Source organism: Scophthalmus maximus, chromosome 5 (genome assembly GCF_022379125.1).
Source record: "Scophthalmus maximus strain ysfricsl-2021 chromosome 5, ASM2237912v1, whole genome shotgun sequence".
NCBI classification, from domain to species: domain Eukaryota; kingdom Metazoa; phylum Chordata; class Actinopteri; order Pleuronectiformes; family Scophthalmidae; genus Scophthalmus; species Scophthalmus maximus.
In genome coordinates, this window is record NC_061519.1 from 26,359,645 (window position 1) to 26,387,348 (window position 27,704).

The 27,704-nt window shown below is 43.4% G+C and overlaps 2 protein-coding genes across 2 annotated transcripts in view; one reads left to right on the plus strand and one right to left on the minus strand.

The window, feature by feature from the left end:
- The first annotated feature begins 1,607 nt into the window (after positions 1 to 1,607).
- vipr2 (vasoactive intestinal peptide receptor 2) overlaps positions 1,608 to 27,704 on the plus strand; it is a 28,936-nt gene continuing 2,839 nt past the window's right edge. The window contains exons 1-12 of the mRNA XM_035634226.2: positions 1,608 to 1,831; positions 8,531 to 8,651; positions 11,017 to 11,130; positions 12,085 to 12,176; positions 15,979 to 16,076; positions 17,203 to 17,335; positions 21,635 to 21,785; positions 22,910 to 22,970; positions 24,401 to 24,470; positions 24,730 to 24,821; positions 26,715 to 26,844; positions 27,431 to 27,472. Coding sequence (XP_035490119.1) covers positions 1,781 to 1,831; positions 8,531 to 8,651; positions 11,017 to 11,130; positions 12,085 to 12,176; positions 15,979 to 16,076; positions 17,203 to 17,335; positions 21,635 to 21,785; positions 22,910 to 22,970; positions 24,401 to 24,470; positions 24,730 to 24,821; positions 26,715 to 26,844; positions 27,431 to 27,472 — 1,155 coding nt within the window. The 5' untranslated portion in view covers positions 1,608 to 1,780. The remainder of the gene's footprint in view (positions 1,832 to 8,530; positions 8,652 to 11,016; positions 11,131 to 12,084; positions 12,177 to 15,978; positions 16,077 to 17,202; positions 17,336 to 21,634; positions 21,786 to 22,909; positions 22,971 to 24,400; positions 24,471 to 24,729; positions 24,822 to 26,714; positions 26,845 to 27,430; positions 27,473 to 27,704) is intronic.
- On the minus strand, positions 18,403 to 21,082 carry LOC118310887 (tripartite motif-containing protein 16-like). The gene has a single exon (XM_035634220.2). It carries the CDS (start codon positions 20,978 to 20,980, stop codon positions 19,310 to 19,312), a length of 1,671 nt encoding a protein of 556 aa, XP_035490113.2. The 5' UTR covers positions 20,981 to 21,082; the 3' UTR covers positions 18,403 to 19,309.

Sequence of the window (27,704 nt, forward strand, 5' to 3'; positions counted from 1 at the left end):
ATGTATAGTTGTATTTTCCAAAAAGTAGTCAAATTGAAATGTCTAAAATAGTGGAGTTGACCTGTGAGCTACTGTATCAATCATGTGAAGCACAATGAAAATTAATGAACATTTCCCATTTTCCATCCATCGTCTACCGCTTTATCCATTTAAGGGTCGCGGGGGGCTGGAGCCAATCCCAGCTGACGTTGGGCGAGAGGCGGGGTTCACCCTGGACAGGTCTCCAGCCTATCACAGGGCCACATACAGACAAACAACCATTCACTCTCACATTCATCCAGGTTAATGTTGGCGCTTAACTCAACGTTGACCTCATTGTGGCTTAGAACGGTTTAGTTAACCGGCCAGTAGTAAAAAAAATGTTTAAACAAAAGACCATTTAAAATGTAAAATCACTAGAGAACATCATTCAGGTAGAATGTCAGAGAAGGATTTAGAAGATTTGGAGGCAGTGAGCCGACTTTGCTTCCATCATTTCCCCTCTAGGTGTCATGGCAGCGCCTCTACAGTGAAGAGTCACAGACGTCAATATCACATAACAGACAGTGAATTAAACATTTGATCCGCTGTTGTGTTTTTTGGTTTGTCGTCGTGTTTTGCACTTCAGGGCCACCGTAAGTTTACCAAGATGAAACTCACCTCAGCATGAAGCCAACTTTATAAGCGCTTTGATTGTTTTTGACAACTGCTTACCGCTTAAAAATGAACTTCAATCAACAAACCACAGACTTTATAGATGAATTAATAGTTACGCTTGGTACTGTAGAGAAGTTTTTGGAGAAAAACAAATAAATACACGATTTCTAAGAAAAAATTATATAACAAGTATATATATATCAAAATAGTTGAACTGAAGTGAGTCAACAGTGTGTTTGAGTTGTGTTGTTGGATTTTTCTGTTTGCACTTGACACAAAGAGATGGGACAGAATGAGAACCAGCTAAGATAAAGAAAGACGTGCGCTGCATTCTTTTAGATCCGTTTAAAGTTTTCCGAAATCACGTGGAGCAAAATATATACATAAAATATATGATGACGACGATGACGACGACCTCTGGCCTTGTGTAAATCAAATTCTGCTTAGGGCCCCATATAGGCTTAAGGCCCGGCTCTGTCCGCGTGATCCGGAGCCGCCAATCCAAAAATTTCGCTACGCCCTGCAAATGGACCATAATGTACAAAATGAACATCATATATTGAAAAAGACTTGAAACTAGTGATTTAACCATAAACTCCTCAGGAAAAATGTTTACTGACGTTTTAAATCAAGTGAGAAACAATCCAGGGGAGTCGCCCTCTGCTGGTGACTTGAGAGAATACAGGCTTCAGCAACTTCTGCATCGGCTTTACGTTACGAACCCGGTGACTCATACGTCCATTGTTTTTAATCTACAGTCTATGCAGAAGCTGCTTCCCATATAAATGAACAAAAAAATTCAAATGTAACATTAATGTGCTCCTTTTTTCATGCTAAATTGATTCCAGAGCTCCACAGATACAGGTTTTATTTTGAAAGCAACAACAGGAAGCAAGGCGTGCTCGTCAATGTGGGCTTGACAGTGGGGAGTCGGCTGCAGGCAGCATCTCTCAGCTCAGTGGAGGAGAGCAGTGAGGATACAGCTGGGGTTCCATCATCTCTTCGTCTTTCTTTTTCATTCATGGAATTTGACATGGTAAAATAAAAATGAATGATAATAATAATGTTAAGATCCTGATAACGGAACTCAAAAGCTCCCTGGAGGAGTAGAAGTGAAGTCCAGGCCGCTGACTGAAGTGTGAAGATGAGAAGTTTGCTCCTCGTCTCCTTGTGTTTCTCCACGTGTCCTTTCCTGGTGAGTTAATCTGACCAAAGATTTAAATTACATCAGAATAATGATATTGTATATACATACATATATATATAAATGTATTAAGTCAGCCCACATATTAGCAAAGACACATGGTTTCCATGGTGACATGAGGGGGCGACTTGTAAACCTCACTCTTATATTTCTAATCATTTTCTAATTTATTTATTTATTTGACCTTTTTGCTTTTGTTTTGTGTATTTCTGCTGTTTTTGAGTAAATGTCCTATAACGGTAATGATTCATCGCAGAGCTGCAAATAATTTATCTTAAATCGTTAAATTGTGCAAATCTATTTATATAAATTATGATGATGATGATGATGATGAAATTCAATCATAAGCAGATCATAATGATGATGACAAACGGGTAAACGAAGAAATGACAGAAAAAAAAATTATCTCTTTTTTTTTTTCCTATTTCATTTCTTCGTCAGGATCCCGATCAGCTGTAGTCGAACATCACAGGAAAAAATATTTAACATAACATATTTTCTGAAAAGATATTAACCGGCTATATTCACATCATAAGCACTATACTCGATACAAATATATATATATATCAATGCATATTAAGGCATTTCCAACATATTCAATAACATAATTGTATACATATGCAACTGTTTATATATTATTCATATCGTCTTATTAATCACATGTGGAAATATTTCGAGAAGAGCCCTTTTTCTAAACTCTTATTCATCAACAGGTCTTTTCTATATCATCAAAAACTACACGCAGTGATTTTGAAAGGAAATACAGTAAGATGCCAAAAGATGACTGCATTTAGTTTTTGACGATATAGAAAGGAGTGTTGATGAATAAGAGTTTAGAAAAAGGGCTAAATATGTGCTTAATAAGACGATATGAATAATATATAAATCGATGCGTATTAAGGCATTTCCAACATATTCACTGACATAATCTTATACATACACATCTCTTTATATATTATTATGTATTATTATATTATATTTATTATTATTGCTACTATAATCACATAGAGGAATATTTAGAACGGACCCCTTTTGTTAAACCCTTATTCATCAACACTTCTTTTCTATATCATCAAAAACTATTAGTAGAAGTGGAAGCTCCTCGCTCGTGAACTTTTCCTCGGGCGTTTTTCTGTTCGTCACTAATTGAGACGATTTGTGGAAATAACCTCCGTCTGTTTGTGGAGTCGTCCTCCAGCCATTACCCCCCCCCCCCCCCCCCCCCCCCCCCCCTTTCCGGGCGTCGCTCCTCCACCTCACAGGATAAACAGTGGAAGTGCTCCCTGTCTCCTCCGAGGGAGAGCAGACGACTCGGCTGCCACAATGTTCACATCAGCCAAAAAGAGAAAAGAAAAAAAGGAAAAGAAAAGTGGTGTAATTATTAACGCTGCTGGTCACTGAGCACAGACTCTCTCACATCATGTACCTAACACTTGCTCAAAGGCACTGCAGAAGGATGAATGTCCCCCCCGCCCAAAAAAAACAATGTATCAAGCCAAATGGATAATTCTTATTTCTGCCAATGGCTTATCACTTTGAAATTTTGACCGTTCCTTTATTTCTTCACTCTCGCCGTGAATTTCAAACACGATCGATGGAGTTTGTTGAGAGTGATCATGCAAAGACCCGAGATCAATAAAGCTACAGTGTGTCATATTTAGACAAATGTTTTCACAGAAATTGAATATATTATCCTTAACTATGTGTTCATATATGGAACCTCCACTACTTTTTGGAACTTCATAGTTAGGTCCCTCAACCAATGTAGTCAGCCAATTCTAAATTTACGTTATTATGATATGAATTACTTAGAAAACACTGATTGCGAACAAAAAAATAATATTTGAATTCCAGGCTTTCCAGGGGCCCTGGGTAGTCTGTCTCTTTTGAGTGTGTTTCATGGTGGTTGAGATAATTGTACGTGTTTTCTTTTTTCTTTTTTAGCCTTGTGTTTGTACTCGCCCCCCCCCCCCACCCAGAAAGCGGCGAGGCATAATAAAGCCGTTATGATGAAGCGTGCAGCGCCGCGATTCCCTCGCACCCACAGTCGTCAGTTGTTGCCGCTGGCGTGAGCGTTCACACAACCAGATCATACATACAACAGAGCAGAAGAAGGTCATACGGGCACCAAAGATATTAACGGCTTTCCTCTCTGCCGTTGTCGTCGTCTCGTCGAGTTCTCCTCAATCTGGTTTAAATTTGGCTTCTTCCGCTGACGGACTCTTTGTGCCGTCGGATCACGCCGGATAAGATGATCCGCTGAACAGCCCTGAATGGGATCGGCACTGTTCGCTCGTCCAAACTCTCCTCCGTACTGTTTTATTTTCATTTCTTAAATCGGACAAAAAGACCAATCTGTCAATCATTTAGACGCGTATGAGCCCCGAGCTTTTAATAGCTCATAAAAACATAGATTTTATACATGGACTGTATGTGAAAATGGAACGTAGACTCCGGGGTCTGCGAAGTGAAGCCAATGCGCAAAGTGTCTGCCGTATCCGTAGTGACCAGCAGAGGGCGACTCCACCGGTTGTTTCTTTGGAAGTCGTGGAAAGAAATGCACAGGACAAAAGTGGCGCTTGACTGATTTTACGCGATATTATCACATGAAAATTTGTTGACACCATATCAGTCATTCATTTTTATAATTTTTTATGAAAAAAAAAGTAAATTCCAGGATCTCGCGACACTCAGCGCTTGACTGTGAGTCGGGAAGAAAGTCGGGATTGCACTAGTCGGGTCGGGTCGGACATCCGAATCTGGGTATGCGACACCATTTTGTTTTGCTCCCCTGTGTTTGTCCACTCAGTGACTTTGTTATTAGCGAGTTTTGCTTCCGCTCGGACACGCGACGAGGACGTTGTGCCGGCGAACCCCGAGCAAACGGAGACTCCTGTGGAGCCTCGGCTCTGAGATTTGGGGCGGCCGTGGCCCCGAGGTCCGCAGAGCAGGTTTCGTTACGGCACCAGCCGGACGAACAATCGGGCAGCGGTCCTCCCCTGCAGAGCGCCCTTGAGCCAGGCACTGAACCTGATGAACGAAGCCCCGACCTAAACCGCTCAGTTGTTTTTGGAGATAGCAGATGCTGAAGATGCTAAAATAGAACGTTCAGACTATTCTTTGAAGGCGAGGAGCGGTCGCTGTGATCATTCCTCCCTTTCTGCGCAATGTGTGCGAGTTCTGTCTGCCAACGGGCGTTGCTGCCCACGGACACCGTGGCTCTGAGGAGGACCGTGGTGAACTCTTTCAGAAGACATCACTGCTGTGGGGGGATCTGTGACCACAATTACGAGAGGGGCGGTTTTAACTAAGCCTCTCATCCAGAGCGAGGAACATGATTCCTTTTTATCTTGTTCAACACGGATCGAGTTGGACTAATGAGCACGCTTAGAAACACTTTTCAAACTAGAAAAAGGAGGCCGCATTCGTTTGGCCACGGCCCAACAGTCAACCAAGCCTTGTTCCACGAAACCCAGGTGTCAGAATCTGTATTTTACTCTCTTGTCTCGACAGGACGCAGCTCTACGATTCCAAAACGCTTCATGATTATTCCGTTTTTGAACGTACAACACATGGTCTGCGTCCACTAGGGGGCGTTGATTGACAGCCGAGGTTTGTGAGGCGGTCTCGATGACGCGTCGCTGTGATTACTACTGCACAGACTCACCAGGACAAGACGGCGGCGCCCGTATCCAAGATGTTTTGCCGATTAATTTAGTTTTGTTTCTGAGCAAGTGGAGACGTGTCGCCCGTCTTTATTGAACACTTATCACTTTCCTTCTTGTCCCATTATTTAGTTTTAAGCTACAGTGTGTAATATTTAGAAGAAAGTATTCACAGAAATTGAATATATTGTCCATAACTATGTTCATATAAGAGTTAAATATAGTTCCATGAGATGGAGCGACCTCCGTGTGAGTCTCCATGTTTTTTACGTCATGTTTTTTACGGTTGTTGAACTAAACGTTCCAGAATATGTCGCGTTCACGTTGGAACGTGAAAGATCCTCTCTTCTTTCACGTTCCCACCACATTTAAAGGCCCAGTGTGCAATTTTTTTGTGAAGTGATGAGTTTTTTTTAAACCAATATATTCCTTAATTTTGAAAGGTCATAAAAAAAGTTGTCGTTTGATGTTCAGTCTGACCTTGACCGTGACCTTGACCCGGTTGGAGTCAAACGCAGCATTTAAATGCTTTTTAAAGTGTAAAATCAAAGAAAAAAAACATGAGTTGTAAAGTCGATTAGAATTTCAGGAGACGCGAGACGATACGCAAGCGTTGAGCCAATGAGCGAGCTCATTCTTGTCGGGTTGTCGGCCTCTGACAGAACCTCCAAATTCCCGCTGAATGAATGACGTGAAGGGGCGTTTATTCATTCTGCGTCCAATCATGAAGCTTGGAGACCGGCGCACAGAAACCGACGCTGCCCGAGCCATCGGTTAAATCCGCAGGCGAGAAGTCCTCGACGACAGAGATGTTGAGCTGCTGTGCACGCCAATCAGTACCTACGACAACTCCCTCCGCGGCTTTCCTTTGACAGAAACACGTGAATGTGTGGAATCAAATAGCTCCGACATCTGTTTCCCGGGGACTGGTAAGTCGTGCTGCGTTAGAACCTCTGTTTGGAACGTTCGGGAAATAAGTGCCATGTGGATTTGACACAGACTTTATTTCAATGTCGGCATCAATTCGATCGGCGTGAGTCGTGTGCGCGCTTCACTTTCCACCCGACGTTGACGTGAAATGTCCCCGACTGTCACCGAGACGTCCGCTTTCCCCCTGACGGCGGAGAAGAACTTCTCGAGCGCGAATTATTGGAAGTGACGGGGGGGCGCCATCCGTGACTCTGATAAATACTGGAGGGAGGGGGAGGGGACAACAGGGCGAGTGAATGGAAGAAAAATGTGGGGGGAGTGGAGGCTGGAGTGTGTGTGTGTGTGTTTGTGTGTGTGTGTGTTTCCATCCAGCTGTATCTTACCTTTCCCTCCACTTTGACATGTAAATACTGTAACACGCCTGTGACTCCGCTCTGTGCATCTGTGTTCTTTTACCAACTGTCAGTGGGAGGGCTCTGGTGCAACGGACATTCTGAATATTCGTCGCCATGAATGTACAAACCTCTATGATGTTACCAGACCACAGTGGTCATATGAAGGCCTAAATCAAACACACACACACACACACACACGTACAGCAGACCGCACATGTTGTTTGGTTGTGGCGGCGTCAACACAGTCGTAGTAACACACACACACACACACACACACACACACACACACACACAGTGACATTAATATTCAGAAGCGTGGAGGAGGGTTTTGTTGTTTGGCAGCGTTTTTGCTGCAGGATTTATGTGACTCACGCACTATTAATTCATCTGCTTCTCCTGGTGTTAAACACACACACACAGACACACACACACAGATGGGGGGCGTCGGCCGGTTGGTTTAAGCAGCTTATCTTCACCCTGCATTCGTCTGTCAATCACAACCTCGATTCTCCGCCTGTGTATCCACTTGGTTTTTCTTCTTTTCAAGAATAATACCAGCAAATTAAAGTCAGGATTAATTTACAAAAAATTATAAAAAGAAGAAATGATGGTTTACTGTATACACGTGTGTCAGTGTTGCTGCGAAGGCGGATTGTAGGTTGCACGTCTTCCTTCTGATTTAGACTCGTGTTGTTCCTCCGGAACAGTTTAATAGAGTTTGCACATTCTGCTTTATTGAGGCTGAAATCTAATTTTGCTTTCATGACAGTCAGGACTAATCACTCTATGTGTCGCAGCAGGGTAAATGATGTTTGGAGGTTATATTACAGAAACCCACAACTCAGAAATGTCCTGGCTCCCGCGGGCGTTTGAGCGCAAACAAATGCTCGAACAAATTGGTGGATTTCATGCGGAAAATTCAAAGACCCCCTCCGGTCACGTCTTTAAAGTATATAAAAATAATCTGCTATGCCTAATACTTTGTTTAACATTGTTTACCCCCCAAAAGTTTTTAAAAACCCTCTGAAACCATCAACTCTCCCTCCCTGACTGAGGAATTCTGAGACTATGAATATTGCTGACACACCCGCCGTCCTCTCGTGGATGCTAAATGCTAATGCTAGCGCTAACTGTCTGCTGACACACCCGCCGTCCTCTCGTGGATGCTAAATGCTAATGCTAGCGCTAACTGTCTGCTGACACACCCGCCGTCCTCTCATGGATGCTAACTGCTAATGCTAGCGCTAACTGTCTGCTGACATACCCGCCGTCCTCTCGTGGATGCTAAATGCTAATGCTAGCGCTAACTGTCTGCTGACACACCTGCCGTCCTCTCTGGATTCGCTGCCTCTGCTTCACTGGAAGTTTCCTGTTTCTTTGCCTCACATTTGCAAATTCGACATGTTGGTTTTCTGTATTTGTGACGAACCAAATCTAGCTTGGAAAGGATTTGTTTGAATTTCAAATTGCAGAGAAGTGAAACAGAAATCAGATACAAGTCACTGTAGTCAAAGTCAGACATGTTAGAGGACAGAAACAGAAGAACAACACTTTAGAAACGGAAAAAAAGATACTTAAAAACGAGTCGTGGATTTGTGCGGGTCGGACACTGTTGTCACCTTGAGTATATAAGACGGTGTTTTCACAGACTAAATTTAGGACCTGTATTCTCTCTCTCTCTCCCCGCTCCCCCCCTGCAGGCCGACAGCCGACACCCAACCTGCAACTTCATGCTGGAGGTGGAGAGGGACCAGCTGGAGTGTGTGAAGCGGCTGCGGGAGGAGGACGAGGAGGAGGAGGTCGCCGACGTCCGCCGCAAAGGTCACAATCACTCGCAAACGTGACAATTAGAAGATTTTTTTATTTATTTCAAGAATAAAGTCAAAATTTCGACCCTGAAGCACTTCTCCGCAGCCCCAAACAACCGGATGTTGATGTTTTGTTAGCCAGTTTGCTAAGCTAATGCTAGCTGCTAACGAAGTTGTAAAGTCGCGATATTATTATTCTCAGGCTAAGCCGGTGACAATGGGTGTCCTGACACGTGTGTCCTGACACGTGTGTACTGACATGATAACGTTTTGAATTTTGAGAGGCGTGCAGTTACCGAAGCTAGCATAGCTTTGCTAACGTTAGCTAACATGGATGTGTGACAGCTGAAGTGGAACCACAACATGGACTTTTAGGGCCATTATAAATTAAAAATCTGTGAAATCTGAAAAAAACAACCTCCAATTAGATTTTTAAAAATTCCTGGATCCGCCCCTTTGTCCAGATCCGAGCCGGACAAAGGGGCCAAAATTGAATGGGTTATTTCTTGGTCCGTTTTCCATCCTTCCGTCGAATTTCTTGGAAATCTGCTCCGTAGTTTTTGTGTGATCCAGGGGTGAAGAAAGAAAAAAGTGCTGTCAATCATAGTTTAGCCCAAAAACCAAACCTGATAACAACAAAGCTACAGGAAGCTCTGCAGCTATTGTTTGGTTTCATCGATACAGTATTGCCTCACGCAAGTCAACACAACCAAAGAATATCCGCCCGTCCCGAGGATCTCAATGTTAATTGGCTTTCGCGAATATTTTGCGCGCCGGCCCTACACCAAACGACTTTCAATTTCACTGTCGAAGACAAATTTCCATGAAATCATATGAAATCATGAGAGATTTGCTCGAGTTGAGGCGCGACGCTCCCGTCACCAAACAGGAAGCAGGAAAGCGCGTAGGGGTCGTGGAATGTGGCGACGACGGGAACCGGATCGCCTCCTTACGCCAAAAGTACGCTGCGATAAAATCAACCGTGTTTGAAATTATCGTAAGTTTTTAGCCCTCGCTCACGCAGATGGTGACGTGAACATTGTCTACAGCCAATAGGTGTACTGAGACTCCGGTTCCCGTCGTCGCCACATTCCACGACCCCTACGCGCTTTCCTGCTTCCTGTTTGGTTCTGGAAAGAGCTCACCTATTGGCTGTAGACAATGTGCACGTCACCATCTGCGTGAGCGAGGGCTAAAAACTTACGATAATTTCAAACACGTCACCACATTCTGCGGCGTCTTCTCTTTTTCTTGTTGGCTTATATTTTCTGTACAGACTATTGCACACACACACACACACACACACACACACTAGGACACCTAGTGGCTCAAAGCTGCTGGTGGCTGGACTGCGACTCTGTGACTAATGACAAATTGTCTTTCGATGTGAGAGGGCGTCAGACTGAAGTCTTTTAAAAGTCGTCTAGTGTCGAGGAGGCCTTGAGATATTCAAACTCTAGCGAGTGAAAGCGAGTGACACGTCATTCTCGTCGCCCGGCGCGAGTCTTTGCATTGACTTTGTGTTTGATGTCATCGTGCGAAAGAAAGTGAAACCCCGTTTCCTACAACACTGAACTGCTCCTTTGAAAAAGGCAGACGTCTCGCGAGGTTAGTCTTCTTGAGCCGACGCGCTCACAGATCACACGCGGTCGTCTTTGACCGTTCACAGCTGCAGGACATATCTTGATGAAGGCAAAAAAAAAAAACCTATGTAAGGAAGCAGAGATCTCTGCTTGACGGAGTGTGAAGTGCTGCAGAGTGAGACCTCAGATCTCTCTTCACCACGGTCAGAAATGTAAGCAGTGTCGCCGGTGTTTACGCAAAGACATTTGCGAAGCGCGCTGGTGATGAATTACGGCGCTGCGTGTTTCACACGTTGTGCTGGAGATGGGGAAAGTGCCGCTTTTCTTCTCTCCTTCTTCCTGAGACGACTCGTGTCTCGCGTCTGATGCAACCCGCCGCTTACATAAGACGATGGTTGTCTCAGCGTCGCTGTTCGCTCCCACTTGGCGCACACCGACATCCAATTAGTTCAATGATTTGAACCGAGAGCAGTTCAGAAAAGTTCCATTTGCTGGTCTGCCTTCAAAAAATGCACTGAATGAAGTGAGTCATCATGCCACGAACGTACGTTCAGCGTCCGCAAGTTTGCGATCTCGCCTCTTAAAGCGAAAGAAACAAATCCATTCCGTTGTTCCTCGCCACGAACTCCACTCCACTGACCTGAGCTCTGGACGCTCGGCCTCCGTCTCAATGACACGAATTAGAGCAAAAATAATAACATGGCACAAAAATCCTCTGTGGAGGGGGAGCGCTGGGGAGAGCATCTTGATGTTTCACTGAAGCCGCTTTTATTTCTTTTTACATTTTTTTGACAGATCCCGGTTGCAAAGGAACATGGGACAACATAGCTTGTTGGGATCGAGCTGAGATCGGAGAGACGGTCACAATCCCCTGTCCTCGAGTCCTCAAGACTTTGTTCGGCAGAAACGGTAAACTATACATATATATATATATATATCTATATATATATCTTTTTCTGTGGTCTGCAGCCTAATAAAGACAAAGGAATGTCTAAAAGAAAAGATATTCTGCATACATGAGCCTTTTCGTACATTATTTGGTGATAACATTTCTCTTATTTATTTTTTATTTAAAAAAATCCTTGTTCCCGCCTGCCGTTACCCCCCCAGCCCCCCCCCCTCCTCAGTTTCTTTCCACATCTGTGTGGATGTGGACAGTCGTAGGATTCCCTCCTGAATCCACGAGCTTCTTCACGCCCGCGGACAGATGGCGGTTTGGATTTGTATCCATGACTAAACATTACGTAAGAGCCCGGCTGCTCTCCGATGCTTCTGTCTGAGACGCGTCCAAACGCCCTCATGTTACTGCAAGTGCCCCCCCCCCCCAGATAACTTGTGTTTGGCACAAATTAAGCTTCCTGTATTTTCTTTTAATAAGCACGTAGCATTTTACAGTACAACATTTTGTTTTACTTTGATTTTACTTTATTAAGTTTTACCCTATTCTCCACATTTCCTACATATTAACAACAACGGCTGTGTATAGAAATGGATGTAGACTCCGGACCTGGATAGTGAGGGCAATGCTGAAGTGTCCGAAGCCTGTATTCTCTGGAATGACCAGCGGATGGCGACTTCACCGGTGGCAAACAGAAGTCGGTTCCTATGAGAGAAAGAAATGTGTGAGTTGGGATATTGAAGTGTAGATTGAAGGACATTTAGGCATAACATCAATCGCCTGGAGAAAATAGCGAATTTCAGCGGATAGTAACAGAGCAACTAGAGAAATAGGTACAAAGAGCCAGAGTTAATTTACAGCACACGGTTTGATTATTTTGACATGTGGGCATCAGAGCTAGTCAACACGAGAAGAAGAAGCTGTCTTTTGTTGTTTTTATCCCGACTCCTCTTCGTCTCTGACAGGTAACATCAGCAGGAACTGCACGTCATCGGGATGGTCGGAGGTTTTCCCAAACATCAGTAGCGTGTGCGGTTCGGACCCGAGCCAGGACAAGGTACAGTGAATCACCGCCTGATGTTCCTCTCGCTCTGTCAGTCTGTCGCTGACGCAAAACGTCAGAGCAGCCGACCACTAATGCATCGTGACTGCATGTGCTGTCCGGGGGAGAAGCGGTAACGTAGCACGCGCCATTAGCGGCCCGTAAATGACGAAGCCCCCGGGGTTGGACGTTAATTAGCACCTTTTAAAAGGTCAGTATGCCCCAAACGTTTGAATGTTTAAATGTGACCAGTGTGTGTGTGTGTGTGTGTGTGTGTGTGTGTGTGTGTGTGTGTCAATCTCAGAAACACAATTAGCTCTTGATGGACCAATTTGTTTAAAAAAAAAAAAAAGCTTAAATCTTAAATCAGACATTTAGAAAATAATAGAATAAAATAGAATAGAATGTAATTCCTTTAGAAAGATTATGAAATAAGCAAACTGTTACATCATCATTGATTTGAAGTGGTGTGGGGAATCATGTGGCTCCTCCGCTGCTGAATGCTCCACTTTGTTCACCACCTCGCATGTCTAGGGAAGAGTATTAGGGCCATAAGAGAAAAAAATGAGGGGGAATTTAAAAAAGTTATTTAACATTTAGAGAATAAGGTCGAAATGTTGAGAATAAATTAGAAATAGCCCTAAATGGCGGTGTTGTGGTTCCAGTTCAGCAGTCACACGTCCACGTTAGCTAACATTAGCAAAGCTACGCTAGCTTCGCTACGAAGCTACGCTAGCTTCGCTAACTGCACGCCTCTCAAAATTCATTAGCGGTTGTTTAACAATTGAACGTTATCGTGTCAGGACACACGTCGACGTTCATGTTGCAAACACCCGTCGTCATCACATCGTCTCTTCCAGATTCAGACTGTCTATAATAATATCGCAACTTTACACTTGGTTAGCAGCTAGCGTTAGCTTAGCAAACTGGCTAACAAAACATCAACATCCGGTTGTTTGGTGCTGAAAAGTGCTTCCGAGTCACAATTTATCTTCTCAATCAACCCAGCCACTATCTACTCGGTAGTAGCTACTGTTAGATGCTATCTGAGATCGTGCTATTTGTTTATATCCCGTCGTTACTATCAATCATTAAACTAAGAGATCATGTAAAACTTGTGTGACTCTTTTATGTAACTTTTATGGACCATAAGCCGCAAGAACACCGGTTCCCTGGACCTGGCAAAAATGTCAATCACACATTTCAACTTTATTCTCGACATTTCGACTTGATTTATTGAACTGCAAGATTAAAAAAAATCTTCCTCCTCTCATTTTTTTATCTTATACCTGGCGCTTTATACTCTTCCGTACATGCCTGTTTAATATGTAAGACATTGGTTTATTATAAAGACTAGATGCAGGGGTTTGGAATTGGTTTTAGGCACTGGGGTGTGAGGAACGTTACCATACTCAAGGTAATCACATGGCACAAGCACTTGAGGGTATTTTCAGGCAATTATGATAACAGTTTTTATTTTTTTTGCAAGTTTGTTTTGTTTGGGGGCCTTTCTGTAATTTCTCCTCCACTCAACAAAAATTTCAGGGAAGGAGAAGGAGAGTGGTTGGTGAATGGGAAGTGTTTGGCCTTGTTCAACCTCGACGATGATAATTGCAGCTCCCGTCCTCTTTCACTGCCCTGGTTCAGTTTGGGTCACGACTGGTCTTATTCTGAATCGCCCATTGTGCTTGTTTAACAAACTGTCAGCCCATTGCTCTGCTCCCGCTCTGCCCATCCTTCCTCGGCTTTGCCTGGTTTTTCTGTCTCCTGTCAGGTCTCCCTCTCAGTGCAATTCATCCAAAACGTCCTGAACTATACTGTCTGTTGGTCTGTCAGGTCCATCTGCAGTGTGGTACCTTGAAGGACAAATGTTTGCAATTGTTTCTAGCAGACATGAAAGGAAATGATGAAAGTATTTAAAAGTCCCAGTTCATAGACAATTTTGTGAACCAAGAAACACAGCGGTGGGTCTGTACTGATATGTCCAGTGGACGGACGTCGGGCATTTTCTTTTGTAAAGTGAAATCAAAGGAGCTTCATCCTGTTAAAAGGAAATGTAGATGTCCCTTTTCGTTTTTACTGCTGTTCGCCGAGAGTTGAAAGGCAAAATGACGACTTTCATCTGGTAGCAGCAGGTGAGCTGTTTTTGAACTGATGGTGAAACTTGCCATCAGTGGGGAGTGAAAATTAAAGTGAAAGAAAAAACATGACATGAACAGAAACGCAATTTTCTACTTCATTCCCTTACATGTACGTGTTCAGTTAGAAGTATCTGATGAGTCACAGGTTGTTGTTGAAAAGACAAGTATGAAAGAAACACAACTGGTGCATGAGAAGGAGAGGTGTCACAAAATTGTCGAAATGAGGCTCCAACCGATTGTAGAACCTCGGATTCAGGAGGAAACCATTCGGATTACGCCCTGGACGTGGAACAGCGTTTTACCCTGGCTGTTGTGCTGCAGGGGTCGTGGGAGTATGACCACCCGGTCTCCCAGGGGACCCTGTGGAGAGTACGGCAGGAGCACGGGGGCTACGTGGGGCCTTTGCTACAGGCCATCCGGTCCTTGTCTAACCAAAGTGGGAGCACATCAAACAAGTCAAACACCTCCTCAATGGAGTCATCCAAGGTTTCCCCTTGTCACCAATCCTGTTTTGAGATTTCAAGGTGCAGCCGAGGTGAGGAGTGCCCGGTCCGGTAGATGGGTGTGGAAGTCAGAAGTAGTGCAAACCGTTGTGGCAAAGAGGCATCTGATCCTCAAGGTAAAGCTTTCGATTTACCAGTTCATCTACGTTCCCACCCTCACCAAGGGTCATTAGCTCTGGGTGGTGACCAGAAGAATTAGATCACGAATACTAGTGACTGAAATTAGCTTTCTCCGTAGGGTGTCTGGGCTCAGCCTTAGAGGTAGGGTGAGGAGTTTGAACATCCAGAGAGGGCTCCAGAGTAAAGGTGTTGCTTATTACTGTTCAAAGGGGCCAGTCGGGGTGGCTCCTGGTCCATGTCCGTCAGAGATTTTTCCGGGGGTCACCCAACGGACTGGAGGGATAGACCCGAACTCGCTAGAGGGCTTGAATATTCCATCTGGCCTGGGAACGCATTGGGATTCCCCAGGAAGAGAGGGATGTCTGGAACACCCTGGTTAGCCTGCTGCTGCTGCTGCTGCCGCCATGACCCGGACCTCGGATAAGAGGAAGAAGATGAAGGAGATGACGATAAAGTTTAGTTTTTTGTGATTTTTGAGGTGTGTCGGAGAAATGTTACAGGTAGGACGTCGTAAAACTGCCGTCGGCTGCTTATTGAGGCGCCGACACAACAAGTTCATATTTATGCAATCAAAGTGCGACAAGTAACATCTTTTTCTGAGGAAGCACGATAACAGGACACACACACACACACACACACACACACAGGGCATTTATTTGCAGATTCCAATGTGTCTAACAGGAAATTATCTGTTTTTCATGCCAGATCCAACAAAGGCTTTTCTCAGCACCAAAACACTTTTTTCTCCCTTGATCCTCCTACACCCACAGAATAATGAGCCTCCGCAGATCAGATGCAAACCAACTCATTCAAAGCTCAAAGGCCCTGAGATGCATCGCGTCCGCGCTGCAGCGCAACAGGAACACATTTCATGCCTCGACCGAGGAGAGTTTCACCAAGAGAGCGAACATCGGCTCGCCAGTTCAATTCACTTTTAGTTATACTTCGCCAAATAAGAACATTCCTTATCTCAAGGCAACTGAGCAAAGCGTCTGTCCCGGTGAGGAAGATGAGCATTAACCGGCCTCCTCCTCTCCCTCTGTGCCGCTGCAGCTGGTTTTCTACATCGTCGTGCGGACGCTCTACACTCTGGGTCACAGTCTGTCCCTGATCGCCCTCGCCACAGGGAGCGCCGTCCTCTGTCTGTTCCGGTAAGACCACATATTACACTATTATCGCACCAGATTAAACTTCTGCGGAAGCTGAGGCTTCACGATACGCAAGCCTGGAATGAAATAATAATAATAATGATAATAATAATGAACAAAAATCAGTAACAGAAGAAGACTTGGTGTTTGTTTCGTTTTTGTAATCCTCACGTCAGCACATGAGTCTGAGCAAAAAGCTGATTGGATTTAATTGGATTTTAAATGAACAAGCGCTGCAATTAGACACCTTCATTCCACAGCTTTATTATAACTTGTCCATAGATGTGTGTGTATGTTCGTGTCAGTTTATGGGTAAATTGGATATGGCTCGCTTCGCTTTGTTAATTCAAATTATGTTGACTGGAGCTTTATTTTATTTATTTTTTATTTTTTTTTGCTGTTGGGATTAGTTTTGAAAAGCCGCAGGAGTTTTGAGCACAGCGGTGGAATCTTTGAACCTTAACATGGTAAATATTCATGAACCTCATATCTGTGAAAAGATATTCAAGTCAAGAGATATGACATTTAAAAAAACAAACTTTCCGATGAGCTCCTTTAATTCAGCACATTTGAGTCAAAGTAAGCGAAAAATAAACTTTTAATACTCCCCCACTTTTTTTTGAGTTTGATGATGGTAAATCCTCTTGTGTTTAATTTGAAGCGTTCAGTTTTAATTGCTCGTATCCCCGACGGACAGCTCAACTTGTATCCTCATTTTGATGAGCACATCGGGTCCGGTACCTAAACATATGCTCCAGATAAAGGTGTGTTTGTGTTGAAAGATTGGAAAACTGAACGTAAAAAGGACGTTTTTAGCAGAAATTGCATGGAGATGTTGAAATAATGAACAAAACATAAAAATCATGTACGTGGGGATTGAACAGCTCAGCCAGAGGAGAGCTAATGAGCAGATATGACTGGACAGCGCTCAGGAGGAGGCCAGTGAGCCGGCTCGCACCTGGAGAGAAGACCGGGCGAGGAGAGGAAGAAGAGCAGGGAGGGAGGAAAAGACCAGCGCTGGCTCCATTCGATATTTCAAAAACGACATCTGTTCCACCTTGAATTGCGTTGTTGTTGTCATTTTTTCCATCCGCCGTACGTTCACGTGCCTGTGTGACAATCTGTGCAGGAAGCTCCACTGCACCAGGAACTGCATCCACCTCAACCTCTTCGTCTCCTTCATGCTGAGAGCCGTGGCCGTGCTGGTGAAGGACGACATCCTCTTCAGCCGAACCTCGCAGTGCTCCAACCAGCCGTCGCTGGTGAGCTCGCCGCTTCCGTCGCCGCGCAGAGAAAGCCACGCGCTCGCCCTGCTAATGGGCGCGAGTGTCGCAGGGGGCAGGACGGGATCTGTATGAGGTTTTCGTAGACATGAGCCATTACATTTTTCTGTTTACTTGAAATATTTCCAAACACCATTAGTCGCAGTATTATCAGCGCAACAGGAACCAGCAATTAATCTACAGCGACGGTTCATTTACTGACATCCGGATTTAATTTAGTGGGACTGAGAAAAATGTTGTCAAATATAGGATGAATGGGAAACTCCTCTCCAGCCACACACTACGCCCTCTTTTCATTTGATTATCATTATTATTATTATTGTAAAACATTCTGCAAAAACATTGCGTCGCATCCCGTGACGTTCGTTTAGCAGACACTTATGTCCAAAGCGCTTTACGACAAGTGCGCTCATGAAGATATTACCCAAAAAGTGCAAGAATCATTAGAGTACATTGACATTCATCAAGTGCTCCTTGCAGAGCAAGGTGCAGTCTGATTATATTATACATTAAAGCTACAGTGTGTAATATTTAGAAGAACTTATTCACAGAAGTTGAATATATTGTCCATAACTATCTGCTCATATCTGTATAATCAACTCTGAATGAGTTAAATATAGTTCCATCAGGTGGACCCGACCTCCGTGTGAGTCTCCATGTTTCTATGTCGTATTGAATATGGTTGCTGAAGTAAACGGTTCCATTCACGTAGAATTTTTTAGCGCTCCCGGTAACCGAAAATGGAATCAGCGGTGCGCCACCATAAAGTGTCCCCCTGTCGTGTGCTCAGTTGGTTGCGGTTTGCAACTTTACCGCCAGATGCCGCCAGACAATTATACGCTGGGGCTTTAATATAATATATTAAATATTGTACCGACATTTCTCTTTTTAAATTGTTTTTTTGGTGCCATGAAAACACAAAGTGACTATAGCAACATTTAGAACATTTACTTTTTCATTCTGCTCTCATCCCGCTTGTCGCTTGGGCAAATCTGCTCATTCATTTGTCTCGACCTTTTAAAAAAACTCTTTTAGATGTTACACAGTAAAACTTCTGAACCTTTTAATATCATAGAAAAAAAATGTCCACAACTACTTTAATTGCAATTTAAATATTTTTTATGAAGCTTTAGCAGGGGCAAGCAGATAGCTCAATTAGATGAAGATGAGAAGATGATCAAAATACTAAACACAGTATAGAGGCTCTGCGTAGATGACGTATCAATTTGGAGAGCGAAGAAGAAAGGTCCAGTCGATCGTGCCCTTCCTGCCGGGCAACAAAGTCTCAGAACGAACTCACAACGCCGTCGGAGGTTCCAAAGTCCAATTAAAAATTGGAAAAAGAACGCATAAAATCTGAATTATGATCCACAGTCCTTTTGGCAGTGGTGGTTCTCTTATGGGCTTAATCTCTCTCGTTCCGACTGAAGATTTCTTGAATTCCTTTTTTAAAACGTTAGGCTGCTCAAGTAGCATTAAAACATGTGATTAAAACAGCAGAGCAATAAAATTGCAGTCACTACATTGATCAACCTTACCTCTAAAAACTTTTACATGATATTAGATCCCAAACAGGACATGATGAAAATGTCCTTTTCACTTGCACATGTCTGATAGTTCTGTGGAGAGATCTCAGCTCATTTGACAATTCAGGAAAAAGGTTTATAAAGTCACGTTTATATTCTCAGTCAGTCGAGGTGAACGAACGTCATCGTGAGCAGTGAGATCGTCCACGGCTCCAGCTCCACCTCGACAAACTAAAACATCGACACAACAACGAATGAGGACACGTCAGAGCTCCGCCCACAGTGTTTGACTGACAGCTGGGCATGAATGTCATGACAACAACAACAACAACAACAACAATAACAACAACAACAAGGAGCTTTGAGAGAAAAGAAGTTAAAGGTTTAAACACAGAGTTTAACTCACTGCTCTTTAAATGACTCAAGTCTATTTTAGTTTACAGAACTCAGCTGTGGATTCATAGAAAATAATCCCAACTCCAGCATAAAGCGGCTGAGTGAATGTGGTCTGGACTCTGTGGAGGAGAGTCATGGTGTCAGAGACGCTGTAGAAGGACAGAACACCTGCACTGTGATCCAGGTACACTCCGACTCTGGAGGACCAAGGACCTGAGACTGGAGTTTTGATACTGTTGTAATAAAAGTTATAAGTGTTTTCATAACAATATAACGCCCAAGATTTATCATTTAATCCAAATCTACATTCATCTGAGATCCCTGCTCTGATGATATTCTTGTATGCGACTGCTACATTAACTATTCCTCTCCACTCCACCTCCCAGTAACAACATCCAGTCAGACTCTCTCTACTCAGGACCTGAGACCAATAAGTGAATCTGTCTGGGTGACTAGAATAAAACTGTTCGTTTCTCATTCCTGTCACTTTTCTTTTTCCCCCAGATAATAACAGAAGTGTGTTTACTGTGTTTGGATCCAGTGTGATTTCCTGTGAATATCTTAAGAATTCCTCTCTGGTCTTGGGCTCTGGTTGTGACAGTGAAACATCCACTTGAGTCACTGTCCGTGAGATGTTTGTCTCTGACTCAGTCAGGACGTCCTGTAGTCGACCTCTGACCTCTGACACAGCTGCTGTCACAGCCTCAAAGTACCTGAGAGGACGGATGTTGATGCTGGATGAGTGTGTAGACGGACTGAGTGGTGTCAGTGAGGGGTAGTTGTGTAGAAACTGGTTGTGATCCTCTGTGTGTGAGAGCTGCTTCAGTTCAGCGTCTTTCCTCTTCAGCTCAGTGATCTCCTGCTCCAGCTTCTCCTGAAGATCTTTGACTCGACTCACTTCAGTTTCCTGCTGGGATCTCATCTGCTGCTTCACGTCAGAGCTTCTTTTCTCCACCAGACGGATCATCTCAGTGAAGATCTTCTCACTGTCCTCCACTGCTTTGTCAGCAGAGCCATTGACAGCCTCCAGCTCCTGTTGAAGCAGCTTCACATCTTTCTCTATGTCCTGGACTCTCTGCTGGATTTGTTGTCTACTCAGCTCGAGCTCTCTCTGCCTCTCCGTCCTTTCTGCTGCAGCTGAGATTGTGTCGTGGCCTTTATGTTCGTCCACAGAGCAGAGATAACAGATACACTGCTGATCGGTGCGGCAGAACATCTTCATCACCTCATCGTGACGAGAGCAGATGTTCTCCTGGAGCTTGTTGGTGGGGTCCACCAGCTTGTGCTTCTTTAACGGAGCTGCATCATAATGATGTTGGAGGTGTTTTTCACAATAAGAGGCCAAACAAACCAAACAGGACTTGACGGCTCTCAGTTTTCTCCCAGTGCAGAAATCACAGGCCACATCTTCAGCTCCAGCGTAGCAGTGATCAGCAGGAGCAGCTTGGAGTCCAGTCTTCTTCAGCTGCTCCACTAAATCAGCCAACATGGTGTTTTTCCCCAGGACAGGCCTCAGTGTGAAGGTCTGTCTACACTGAGGGCAGCTGTAGATCCTCTTCTCATCCTCTTTGTCCCAGTGGGTTTTAATACAGCTCATACAGTAGCTGTGTCCACAGGGAATAGTCACCGGATCCTTCAGTAGATCCAGACAGATGGAACAAGAGAAGGATTCCCGCTCCAGCTCAACTCCTTTCTGCGCCATTTCACCTCTCAGTGACAAACGACTGTCTGAGTTTCAGTGTCTGAGAAGTGAAACTATAGTCTGAGCTCTGATCTCAACAACATGTGTCTGCACAGTGAACGGGGCCTGTCAGCTCTGACACTTCACCACATGTTGGTTCCACCCATCTTCAACTTGTAGATCTAAAGGGGAGGGAACCAGGAACTATGTGGAAAGGGTGGAGCTCTCTGAGTTTGAGAGCAGGAAGAGGAGGGAGGGTGATCAGGCTTTTTTATTCATTCCAGTAAGAGGAACAGCGGGACTTTGTTTCCTCATTCACCTCACCATCTCATGAAGCCTCAGTTTAAAACCTGCTCACCTCTTTGATTTTTTTCTAGTTGTAAAATAGACATTGGCAAACATGCCAGTGTTCAAAGAACTGGAATGTGACTCAGTAGAGAGCAAACTTCAGCTGAGAAAATCAGTGAAAATGTCTCAGAATATTAAAGAAAGTGAAGCAATTAGCACAATTGCCTCGTGGATGTAGGAGTCTGATCCGAGCCCGCGGTCAAGGTTTTGTGACATTTGAGCATTCACAGGGTTTAGATACAAAGTATGAACCAAGTGATATTTAAAGACCTTTTAGGCAACGTTCTCTCCTAACGTGGATTCCTGGCCCTGTGGTGTGTCTGTCAGGTGGGATGTAAAGCCAGCCTGGTGTTTTTCCAGTACTTCATCATGGCAAACTTCTTCTGGCTGCTGGTGGAGGGCCTGTACCTCCACACCCTGCTCGTCGCCATCTTCTCCGAGAACAGACACTTCATCGTCTACATGTTCATCGGCTGGGGTAGGTAATGAATTTTTAAAAAATAAAATAAAAGATTATGGTTGCATTGAATCAAATAGCTACAAATAGCTAATGTTAAGAGATGTTTTCTGGTGGTTTACAGTTTTGTGGCTTGTTATTTCTTTGGATCATCTCATATATGGTGAACTACCTGCTCATATTAAGAGAATAATTGAAAATGAAATTGGTGCCAAATCTTTAAAAACTTTAAAATAAAAAAAACTTCTAGTCAGTTCTACTTACTTAAAATTGAAGCATAAAAACTATTTATCAAACTTTTTTAATAATATTATAATAGTAGTAGTAATAATAACGGCAATAATGATATAATAAAAAAAAATAACAATAATAGGAATAAGAACAGATTAAACATGAAACATAAAACATTTAACGTTCTTTTCATTTTCACGATCATTCTTTTACAAAACTTAATTTGGTACTTCAGGGATTAAAGGGCACAGATCTATGAGAATTGACTCGATACAACCATGACTCCAAATTAATGATGACATTGCTTTGTGTTGATGTCAGTAATTTTTAAAACAGAAGATTCAATTTGATAGCAATGAAATCATAATGCTGATGTTAGCCAATAACCCTGATCCACTAATTAAAGTCTTTTCTTTAACCCTTTGTATATAAAAAAGATTGACTTGACTTTAAAAGATAAAACCTCATGATATCATTTAGTGTCCACGAGTAATGTCTTAATATTAACTGTCATTTTCTATAAGATAATTCAATATATAAATACAGACACCACGTGACCAAGTGGGTTGTGTTGTGACATGTGATTATAAGTGTGCAAACTGTAATTCAGTTCCTTTATACAGATCAGATCATATTTATTCTTGTTTTACAATCTATAAAAACAAATATACATCACATTAGATTCATGTAGCAGACTCTTTTGTCCAAAGCGACTTGCAACAAGTGCATTCAACCATGAAGACATTACCCAAAAAGTGCAAGACAAGACAAGAGAGTACATGAATATAAATACATGTTATATGATAGCTGGTCGTCAAATGTGGATTAAAACATGTTCATTGCTGAAACTGAGGCGGTTAATCGCCTCCGATCCAAACGATAGTCAGGTGATGTTTCCTCGTGGCTGTTCGCAGGAGTCCCCACTGTGTTCGTCTCTGCGTGGGCGATGACGAGGGTTTATGTGGAGGACACCGGGTGAGTGCCGATCACTACATGAAAAAAAACCTGATTCCGAGTAGAGCTGCAACAGTTAATCGATGAGTCATAGACTACTGAATTAATCGACAACTGTTTTGATAATCCATTAATCGGTTCAAGTAGATTTTATGAAAAAAAAAAAAGTCCAAATTCTCTGATTTCAGCTTCTTAAATGTGAAGATGTTCTGGTTTCTTTGCTCCTCTGTGACAGTGAACTGAAGATCTTTGGTGTGTGGACAAAACAAAACATCCTCTTTATGTTTTTGGGAAACACAATCAACATTTTTTTAACCGTTTATGACATTTTCTGGACCAAACAACAAATCGATTAATCGAGAAAACGATGGACAGACTAATCGATTATGAAAATAATGGTTAGTTGCAGCCCTGATTCAGAATTTGGAACATGTGCACACTGACATATTACATGGATTAAGTTGTATCACGGGAAATCTGCATCTCACACGTTTTCCGATATGTTAATCTTTTTTGTTTTCCTCTTCAAGTGGATATGAGAGCGTACACCGCGCATTATTATTATTATGATCTTCTCTGTCATTATGTGATAGGCACACGCTGGTATTTATCTGTTATTTCATTAAGTTCACATATTACATTATATGGATTAGGTTCGTGCAGTAATTCCACCGGTGGGATTTGCGTTGAGTCGCCATCGCGTGAGCCCAGTTCCCCCGGGTTCTCCTCATCCTCCACGTCATTGCAGCTGACACAGATAGTTATTATAATCAAGCCGCACTGAGTGGGCGTGATCTAAACAACGGCCGTGAAACAGAAGCAGCAGATTCCAGATTCATGTAAACTCTTAAAGTCGCCCCCCACTCAAAAAAGTGTTTTCCTTCTGTGTCTGTCCTCTAACATGTCTGACTAGACTTGTATCTGGTGTTTTCACATTCCTCTCCTGGAGGAGGAGATTTCTGTCTTTCACTTCTCTTCTCCGTCAGAGAGGACGGCAGTTAGCGTTAGCGTTAGCATTAGCAGCTGGTGGTAGTTTTATGTCTGAATCTCGCGGATGTCGCCTCTAGCCGTCTTGTCGCGCACATTCTTCCACCGGTCGACCGAGCGCGAGCGGCTGTGGTGGGCGGGGCCTGTGTTATTTGCATATCATGAATATTCATAGTTCCAGCATTCCTCAGTGAGGGAGAGAGTGGATGGTGTCAACACCAATTTGAGAGGGTTTTTAAAATCAATGGAGGGCAAATGATGTTCAACAAAATATTCTGCGTAGCAGATTCTTTTTTATACTTTAAAACGTGACCGGCGGGAATAAATTACTTTGAAAAGCTCAGAGCTGTCAGGTCTGAGAAAAACATCTGAAAATGTGTTGTGCAGGTCGCAGCCTGGCAGAAATGGTTATGTTTAAAATAATCGTTAAATCATAGGTTTTTATTTGTCATTGTCATTGTCAGATGCTGGGAGAGAAACGACAACCCTCTACCCAACTGGGTGATCAATGGACCGATTGGATTCTCCATTTTGGTAGGTTGAGATTCCTTCACCTCTCCTTCTTGTCGACAGGCGCTTCACGTTCCCGCTGGTTTTGAAAAGCTTTCAAACGAAAAGGTCGGTGTTGACGATACAAAGGCACGCAGGTGTGGTTGGGAATACTCATTTCTTTGGTTTACAAAATCAAAATCAAAAGCAGATCCAGTGGGCGTCAAAGACAAAAATCCCTCCTCTGGGGTTCCTCAGGCTCAGTTGTTGTGATGACTCAGTTATTTCTCTTCCTGCCCTCAAGGTGAATTTCATCCTGTTCGTCAGCATCATTCGGATCTTGGTCCAGAAGCTGAGGTGTCCTGACGTGGGCGGCAACGACCAATCACAGTACAGGTATCTCATCCGAGGCGAGGATTTGAACGGCACAAAGCGTCACAGAGTTGTAAATCCCACCTCTGCCCTCATGTTTATGTATTTCTATATATATATACGATATATATATATAGAAATACATAAACATGAGGGCAGGAACCTGTATTTTTCCCATCATCCATCCCACAGAAGGTGAATGAATGTTGACGGATAGTGTTCTAGAATTACTCTGAAGTCCGGACATTTTCCTGCCAGCCCCTTGGTACAAGTTCTGGAAAAATGCCCAAGCGAGCCCATGTGAGAACATGCGAGTGGCTGCACTACCCAGGCGCCAGCCCTCGCCTGCATGTTCCGCAAATGTTCCTGCTGTCGTGAACCCGGGCGCCTGACCCCCGGCTATCGCCTTCTGCATTCGGCGTATGAGAACAGCAAACTCCGGAAAATGTCCCTACCCAATATTTCCTGGACATTTTTTCCTGAATACAGCTTGAACAAACATTGCATGTGCTTGGTCCGTGTAACCTGCCTTTGATAATCCCGGACTTTCCCTGTTGTGGGAAGAATAAAGGAGTATCTTGTAAGAGATTAAAAATATTGATCTCAGACGCAAAGAACATATTTTCTTTGTCCCACCCCCTCTGTGTTTTCTGGAGAGATAAGAGTGACACTCACGCTCATTCAACGAGACGGCGTCCCATGATGCAGCCTTTATGAAGTGGAAGAGCAGCGGCGACGGCGGCGGTGAAACCTTTACGCCTCCACAGAGCGCCACATTCTTTTGCACAGTTCAGTTTCCATCGGAGTCTTTGCCCAGTCAGAGGCGGTTGTGTTTAATCTTCTGACGGCTCAACCCCTCCAGTGAACTCTGAGCCGCGCCGAGCTGTCAGGTATTCTCAGGTCTCGGGGAGGCGAGAGGTGAGGAAAAGTCGGGATACACCCAGCGCAGTCTCCCCGTTGGTGGAAGTGGAGATTCACTGCGGCGTCAGAGCGGCGTAGGTCGGGCTGAGTCGACAGCTGGAAAGTGATACTGCGAGTGGGAGTAGTTTATTCATGTATTCAGTTTTCCCAATCCCACTGTCCTACAGGTTTAAGTCTCAGTTGTGCTCATTGGAGATTGTGAGATTTTCTGCGCCTTTAAAAATATCTATACTCTGTTTCCTTGCCACCTTTGTTTTAATTCAGAGACAGAAACGAAACCTGGATAATGATTGGAAAAAATCTTATGTGATATTCAGTCAACAGGAAGTAGATTTTTGAATTTTGAATGAAAAGGGGACTTTTCATTGGAAAGTTGATGGACCCTGGAATCTCCTGAGTTTTATACATACACCTGAGTATCATCTGCGAAACAGCAAACTTTTTTCTTTAACATTTTCCCAGATGAGGTTTGTATGCACGTAGATGGAGATTAACAGGGGGCCAAGTATTAAACCTTGTGGAACCCCACGAGCTGTGTGAGACCTTACACCTTGTACAATACACCTGAGAGAATGAGGATGAGATCTGACTGTGAAACCTGTCAATCGGGGCAAACAATGAAAAATGCTCCTATTGAGAATGGGACTTCTTTTAAAAGTCTCTGTTTTAGGGGCGTGACTTCACCCCGATCGCCATCAACACACAGATTATTAACTGGACTGTGAGTTAAAATTCATTTGTCAGATTTTGCCAAGGTGAATAATGAACTCTAATGACCTGTGTCCTTTTTTTTGGTCTCAGGGTCACAGATGTTAAAACATCAGTAGATTAATCCCGAACTTGCTGCATGACCTGATAGCATTCAAGCTTCATGTGACTGTATCTGGTGTAAAAAAACCAAAAACATTTACACAATAAATCATCATTATAAACTCCTTAAAACAAAAACTTAAAATGCCACAGCTGACATCTGCTCATTTGTGTGTTTCCTCTCAGGAGGTTGGCCAAATCCACTCTCCTGCTCATCCCTCTGTTTGGGATCCACTACGTGGTCTTCGTTTCGCTCAGCGAATCCATCGCGGAAGATTATAAGATCTTCTTTGACCTGGCCCTCGGATCCTTTCAGGTGCTGTATGACGAGTTCCCTTCAACCGCGCCGGCGCTACACGTTGTTGTCGGTGTCCTTATTGACAGCGCTCGTGTCTTTTGGTCCCTCGTCTCCGTTCAGACCTTTTGAACGGCAGTGGTCTTAATTCCTGTGCAATGTTCAAAAGCCTTTATCTTGGAACTGTTGTGAACGGACTGAGTAAAAAACGACCATCACAAAACACTGGCTCCAGAAAAACAGCCCCATTACAGGACATTTTGTTAACGTTGTCAAAGTCTTACATATTCTACAACAAACACCTTTAATAATAACTGTACGACTTCAGAAAGAATTGGTGGGAGTGGTTAGTATCTTCTTTTAGCCAAAAAGACTCTTCACTCATAATTATTTTTAGTATCATGAGTGATATTGATAAGAATAAACAATAAACCTAATTTGTTTGATTTTTTGTTTTCTGTTCTCAATTTGTTTTAGTTTCTTGAAATATGAAAAATGGCTGTGAATATAAAATTATGAATAGAGTTCTTGTGTTGACATTCTTGTGGAGAGTTTAAGATTTGTAAGATTTCTGAATTATTGTTATTGTTATTATTGTTTCCTCCAGGGTCTGGTGGTGGCCATTCTCTACTGTTTCCTCAACACTGAGGTAAGAGCTCACGATGTGAAGAGGCACAGCTCAGTATTTGGCGTTGAGTCATTAAAACTTAAAGACAGTCAAGCAGGTATTTTCCAAAACATCATCCTTTTATTTATTTGTCTTTCATCAACATTGTCAGAATTTTTGGGGCGTTTTTTTTGTAATTTTGACCAATTTCACAGGCAAATAATTCATGGATCATAATGGAATTCATGGATCATAATGGAATAAAGAATCAGGA

Bases quoted from the DNA above. Each gene is read 5' to 3' on its own strand.
- LOC118310887 (XM_035634220.2), bottom strand. From the start codon at position 20,980: ATGGCGCAGAAAGGAGTTGAGCTGGAGCGGGAATCCTTCTCTTGTTCC.